This window comes from Myotis davidii, unplaced genomic scaffold (assembly GCF_000327345.1).
Source record: "Myotis davidii unplaced genomic scaffold, ASM32734v1 scaffold2146, whole genome shotgun sequence".
Taxonomy (NCBI): Eukaryota; Metazoa; Chordata; class Mammalia; order Chiroptera; family Vespertilionidae; genus Myotis; species Myotis davidii.
The window spans coordinates 1-7,022 of record NW_006296810.1 but is presented as its reverse complement, the minus strand read 5'-3'; the positions used below and the strand labels follow the sequence as shown (position 1 = coordinate 7,022).

At 51.3% G+C, this 7,022-nt stretch overlaps 1 protein-coding gene across 1 annotated transcript in view; it reads left to right on the top strand.

Moving 5' to 3' along the window:
* LOC102751363 (leukocyte immunoglobulin-like receptor subfamily A member 6) overlaps positions 1 to 6,466 on the top strand; it is a 13,760-nt gene extending 7,294 nt beyond the window's left edge. Inside the window, 2 exon segments of the mRNA XM_015569702.1 lie at positions 3,885 to 3,935; positions 6,330 to 6,466. Of these exon segments, the coding sequence (XP_015425188.1) occupies positions 3,885 to 3,935; positions 6,330 to 6,466 (188 nt within the window).
* Positions 6,467 to 7,022: the final 556 nt, after the last annotated feature.

The window sequence follows — 7,022 nt, the reverse complement described above, 5'->3', positions numbered from 1 at the left end:
TATGTGCTTGTGTGTGTGTGTGTGTGTGTGTGTGAGTGTGTGTATGAATGTGCATGTGTGTATGAGTGTGTGGATATGTGTGTGTTTATGGGCCACTGTACCCATCTGTCTGAGGGAAGCAGAGGTGAGAGCTGAGGTGGGAGGGTCACATCTGGATGATCATGCTCAGCCTTGAGTTCAGACGGAAGAACCTGGATTCACCCTGAAGACAGTGAGGACCATGGAAGGGTTTAAGCATAAACAGCTTCTGAAAGGGAGTGGCAAAGGCAGATGTGGAGGGTGAACTGGAGAAGGGAATGAGTGTGGAGCTCAGAGCTCAGGAAGAAGGTGGACACAATGGCTGCCTTGGGGGGTAGTGTTAAATGGGCTCACACCTCCCTCATGTCCTTCAGGGCTGGGCTGTGAGAGGGAGACACCGAACAGAAAGCATAGCAGGATGGACAGCCTTGTGGGAGGGACCCTCACATCACAGGGTGAGACCAGAAAGTCCTCTCTCTGACTTTCTTGTCTGTGTGCAGACCCCCTTTTCTCCATCCCTCTCCATCAAACCTTCAGAATCCTTCCTGCCTCCTCACTGCCTCTTGCCCCCCAGACTGTACCTCTTTGTCTAATTCTGTTTATTCGATCTCTATGCTTTGGGTAGAAGAGCATGTTGGAGACAATTTCCACGTTATAATGTAAGACCTGGGGACACATTTATTGAACTGCTATTCAAGCCAGTCTCTTCTCCCTCTGTGCCTATAGACTGGAAAAACCAAGGGGCCCTTAATACAGTGAGCACAGGGGTGGAGGAGTGGAGCTTGAGGGCTGTGCAAGATGCATCTGTTCCCTCAGGGCCGCTCAGCACCTCCTCCTGGCCCTGGGACGGAGGTCCTATGTCTCACACAGGTTCCACCTGACTTTCTGTCTCTGTGAGAAGCAGGATGTTTCCTAGTCCTGAGGGTCAATCATCTGAGTCATTTCTGCCCCTTCAGAGCACCTTCGATGCTGGGTGACACTCTCCTCTTCAAACTGTGGGGACTCATCAGGACTCAGAGAAGAACAACATTCATGGGAGTCTTGTTCCAAGGCAGCAACACACACAGACACACATTAAATATCAATGTGGCGCTACCACATCCTGAATGGTTGAAGGACACTTAAGCAGAGCACTTCCTCCCTTGACTTCTCAGCAATACCGACACCTGCCCCACAAAGATGGTGCGAATTCTTCTCGACTGAGATATGGAAGAAATGAAGCCAGCCATTCAATGCAGATGGAGATGGTGAAGGTTTGAAGAATTGCAAAGTAGAGACGCCTCATCCAAGGAGCAGAAGGAAAACTCCTGGTCAGAACCCGCATGTGGAGTCACCTGGATGATTCAGTGGGGAGGTCATGGTCTTTGCATTGAATGACCATGGCTGGGCCAGTGGGTGAGCCTCTAGGACACGGTGAACATCTTACCTGCCTCACAGCATTTGCAATAAGCAATGCAGGATGGGTGACAGATCAAAACAAGAAAAATAAATCAATTACTATTTCTTTTACCAAACTATCTTATTAACTTGTGAGAATTTTTTTTCATGTGGACACAGAACACGAACTTAGGGGGAAATGGACACAGTGGAATCACAAACATGAACTTCTGTTCGTCATAGACACCAGCGAGCCAAGGAAGAGGATAATTATGATGACAAAATGAGACCATGGACTGGCACTCAGATCACCTAAGAAATATTACAGATCTGTAATGTGGCAGCAAAGAAAAATTCAAAAGCAAGCAAACACCTTTATCAAGCAACTGATATTGACATGCAAAGGTGCAGTGACATTAGGTAAAGGTGATGAGCTGGCCTTGGCTTGTGTTTCTCAGTGGTTAGAGCATCAGCCTGACCACTGAAGGGTCATAGGTTTGCTTCCCGGTGATGGGCATGTACCTTGGTTGCAGGTTTGCTCGTCAACCCTCATTGGGATGCAACCAATTGGTATATCTCTGACATCGATCTCTCTCTCTCTCTCTCTCTCTCTCTTTCTCTCTCTCTCTTTCCTTCTCTCCCTTCCATCCTCTCTAAAAATCATTGGAAAGAATACCATCAGGTGAGGAGTAAAAAGAAAATTGTTAAATAACAGGTGCTGAGCTTTCTAAGTCATTGAAGGAATAAATGTGCATCAAACCACAGGGTGGTACCAATACTGACACTGAATAATGTAAATTAAAAAGGCTGGACACATGAAGGGTTGACAGGGATGGGAACCTATCTGGGTCCTTGAATCAGGGAAAGTCTTGGAAATGCTGAGGCTACTGGTAAACTGCTTAGCAGAGTCTATTTTAAGTGAGGTCCCTCAAGAGCCATGGTGGCGGGACCCATTATGCTGTTCAGAGCCAGACTCTCAGGGGTTGATAAGGACCAGATCCTGGGTCCTGTCCTATCAGAGCAGGAGTCAGACCGTCAGTCACATGAGACCCTGAGAATCAGGTGCAACCTGAGTATCTGTGTCCCAATCAGCCCTCATCCTGGGGAGATGCAGAGCCAGGCCCATGTCGGGGTCCTCCCTTGGCTGTGGGTCCACACCTGTGAAACCCAGAAGGCGGAAGCAGCTCCGGACCCACCACATCCTGTGCGTCTCTGTCCTTCAGGCCCAGGACTCCTCCATCTGCAGAGCAGGAGCCCTCAGAGCAGACGCCATGACGCCCATCCTCTCTGCCCTTCTCTGCCTGGGTCAGTTGTGGACATGGGGAGGGAAGGCAGGAGGGAGAGCGGGAGGAGGGACAGAGTGTTTACACCCCCTTGTTCATGGGGAACGTCAGGCTCAAGCAGTTCAAGTGGACGGGCCCCTGATGGAAAGGTAATCAGCTGAGATGTCCGGGTGCAAAACTCTCACAGAGACTCTCTTCCAGGGCTGAGTCTGGACCAGAGAATCCACATGCAGGCAGGTGAGTCCTCCCCAGGTTCCAAGTCCCTCCTCTTACTTCACCCCTGAGGCTCAGGAGGGAGCACAGGTGCTGGGAGCGGTGATAAAATGAGAGGGTCTTGGGCTGACTGGGGGATGATTGTGGGAAGGTCTTTGTAAAGCAGCCTCTGTTTCCTTTTAGGGACCCTCCCCAAACCCACCATCTGGGCTGAGCCAGGCACTGTGATCCCCTGGGGGAGCCCTGTGACTATCTGGTGTCGGGGGACCTCGAAGGCTCAGGAGTACCGGCTGTATGCAGATGGCAGTCCTCGGTACTTGGACAGACAGAAATCGCTGGAGCCTGGAGACGGGGACATGAGGGAAGAGTGAGTCCATTCACCATGCTGCCTCCTCCTCTCCTAGGAGCCTACAGCAAACCCAGCCTCTCAGCCCTGCCCAGCCCTGTCTTGACTTCAGGAGGGAACGTGACCCTCCAGTGTGGCTCAGGGCAGGGATTTGACAGGTTCATTCTGACTAAGGAAGGAGATCACAGGCTCTCCTGGACTCTGGACTCACAGCCACAGCCCAGTGGGTGGTCCCAGGCCCTGTTCCCTGTGGGCCCCGTGACCTCCAGCCTCCAGTTCAGATGCTATGGTTATTTTGAGAAGAATCCCCAGGAGTGGTCTGACCCTAGTGACCCCCTGCATCTAAGGGTCTCAGGTGAGCGGCCCCTGATTTCATCCTCTCTGAGCACAGGCAGCTGAGGGTCCCGCCCCCAGTATTCATCTGAGGTTGGAGGAGAGTGAGGGGTCTGAGTGTTCTTCACCCAGCAGAGATTTTCTCTCAGAGAAGCGCCCACTTTTGCTGAATCCTCCCCATGAATTGTTTTGGAAGTGGTTAAGTGTGCGGGGGAAGTGTCTTCGGGAGTCACAGAGCAGATGTAGAAGCGATGGAGTTATTTGGAAACTCCAGAGTGAGCCTCCACCTCACCCCTTTCTTTCCTCATTTCCAGGACCCTCTGGAGGCCCCAGCCCCCCACCCACAGGGCCCACCTCCACAGCTGGTGAGTCCTGGGGAGCTCTGCTCAGAGGGAGCACAGCCCACCCAGCAAGTCCTGAGAGTCTGTCAGGGGTTCGAGTGACCCAGTTATTCAAGAACGGGCCTGTGTCCCAGGAGGGCTGGGAGACCCAGGGCTCTGAGGCAGTGATGGTTTGGGTGGTCATGGCAGAAGCGGACATGGGGGCATAGCCTGGGGAGGGGGAGTTGAGCTCTAGTGAGACAAGGCAGCCTCCACCCCACACCGTTCCTCCTCATCCCCAGGAGGCTCTAAGTCATGCCTACAGTGGGGTACGTGAGAGTCCTGCAGAGGTTGTAGATTCCTCTATGGGATCAGGGGCTAAACGATGGGGGTGGGGGTTACAGGATTCAGGCCCCTCTGAAGTCTCTCACTTGGACATGCCCTTCCCCTCCCTGGTCCTCAGTGTCTCTAAGTGAAAAGGAGGGAATCCTTGTCCAGAGATTAGATTTCCTGTCAGTTCTGGCCCTGACCTCCTGGGAAAGGGGCCTCACAGGGACCCCCCAGGACATGATGTATTGGGGCCTGTCCCCTCTGTCTCAGTGATGGTGACACTGTACAGGGAGGGACAGGCAGGACAGGAGTCTGGTTACCAGGTCCTAACCCTCAGCTCAGGCTCAGCTCCGAGGAGGGAACAGGGTGGATCAGCCCTGGCTCAGCTCCAGGCTCTGCTGCTCCTGCTGTGGGGCTGGGCGGTCCCTTCTCTTCTCTGAGTGTCAGGTTCCTGTCTGCTCATCCCTGGTTGCATCCTGCTCACAGTTGCTGGGAGATGAGGTGACATAAGGGCCTCACAGAGCTCAGGAAGGCAGAGCCCCCAGCCCAGCCCGACCTTCCCAACGGGGCATCAGGGCCTCCCAGGTTGAGATGGAATCCGGAGAAACCCAGAGTCCACACCACACCCTGCCCCTCCCTGTCCCTGCTGTGCTGCGGGCAAGTAATGAGGAAGGACCCTCAGCTCTAGAAGATACATTGACAAGGCCCCTGCAGAGGAGGAGTCCAGAGCAGGAAGCTAGTCACCACCTGGGGGGCAGTGTGAGGACAGCACAGGGAACCCACAGTCCTGGGTTCCAGTCCCAGCCCCGTCCCTTGCAGGCTGGGTGACCTGGGGCATGTGGTTAATTTCTCTGAGCCTCAGTGAAATAGATGGTGGGGTCAGCCATTCCTGGTGCATGAGGTGAGAGGACATGAGTGACAGACCCCAGCAGGAGCCTCAAACACAGTAGGTGCTCATTAAATGGCATCCTTGGCTCATTCATGACATTATGCGGGGGAGATAGGGTGCCAGGTCTTTCAGGTCTGATTCCTTCCCGGGAATCATCCCCAAACTCTCCATCTGGGCTGACCCAGGACCCATTGTCACCAAGGGAAGCCCTGTGACCATCAGGTTACAGGGGTCTCTTTTTTCAATTTGTTTTATTTCATTATGGTTTCTTAGGAATGCTCTTTTTCTGGCAGATACACATCTGCCCAAATTACCTTTTCTCTTTGACTTATAACCACATGACACACATTACAAAGGCTTCCTGGTAGCAACCATTTGGCTACTAACCCAACGGAATAATGTTCATCATCCACATGCATTTTCTGAATTGTGGGAGCTGGGATTTAGAATCATTGCTTGGATCTTTGTGATGAGGAGAGGTCCGTAATTTATGTTTATATCTTGGTATTTATATCAAAATGGGGTAACAGATGTTTAATTTCCTATAATTGGTGCTCACTCAATACTGCAAATTAATGGTATTTTCTCTGTTATGTAATGTTTGAAGCAGAACTGTACTACCTTGGTTGTGAACTCTGTTGTCTTTTGAGATTAAAAATATCACATGATTAGCATGCACATACCCATATTTTTCATCTGGAAAATATATCTACCATTGTAGGTATTCATTATTGTATAATAAACGAGTTAGCAAAAGAATCAATAGATGAACAACTTCAGGTGACAATGAAAATAGCAGGCCCTGAGAGGAGTGGCCTGGGCGGGGTGGGGTGAAGGAAACCCAGCCCAGACTTTCACCCCTTCATGCTCCTGAGATTCAGGAGCCCCTGACACCAACCCCTCCTCCATAGAACTTAGTACCCCAGCTTTGAGAAGGTGGGATCTCTCAGCTGTAGGGGAATAAGATCATGGGGTCTTGAGTCTCAGGCTGAACACAGAGCACACAGCTCTTAGTTATTTCTAAATTGAGACCATTTCTTCACTCATCCTCCGTTCTTGGGCACAGCTAACTCTTATCAAGGATACTCAGAGCAGCTGCTCACTTCAGACATCACAGGGGCACTGATGTCAAGGGGAGGTGGGAGTCCAGGTTGAATTTCCAAATCCTGGAGATTTGGGTCTGCCTTGACCTTTTGACCTTTGAATCCACATTTTTGCAGCCTCCAAACCCCATGACTACACAGTGGAGAATCTCATCCGGATGGTCATGGCTGGCTTGGTCCTGGTGGTGCTCGGGGTGCTGCTATTTCAGGCTCAAAACGACAACAAAAGTGCCCTCAATGCAGCCAGGATGTGAACACAGAGGGAACAATGCAGCGTTCAGAATGGGGGATCCCTGGAGCCCATCTGATGATCCCAGGAGGTGATGAAAGAAAATGTGGACCATAGTTGGGGGAACTGTCTGCTGAGAATGCGTAGGGGAGAAGATGTGGTAGGTGAGGTTTGGGTACAGGAGAACATGTGCCATGTCCCTGTAGAGGACGCCTCCTCCTTCCACTTGGGTGCTCTCCTGCCCTCCCTCCCTGTCCTTGCTCCCTCTCCTTCACTGTCCTTCTGTTCTCACCCTGTGATGTGAGTGTCTATAACACATGGCTGGTTTGAATTCTCATCTATACACCCTCCATGCTGGGTCACATCCATCCCAGCAAAATGAGGTGTCTTCACAACCCTGGGATTTTTTAAACCATAAAGAACAAAGGTCGGGTACCTGGTACATTGTGGGGGAACGTCAAAATAATGCAGCTCAATGTCAGAAAGCGGACACAAAAGATCAGGTTTTGTGTGCTTCCCTTTATGTGAAATTTCCAGGGAAGGAAACTCATAGAAACAGAAATCAGATTGGTTTGTCTGGG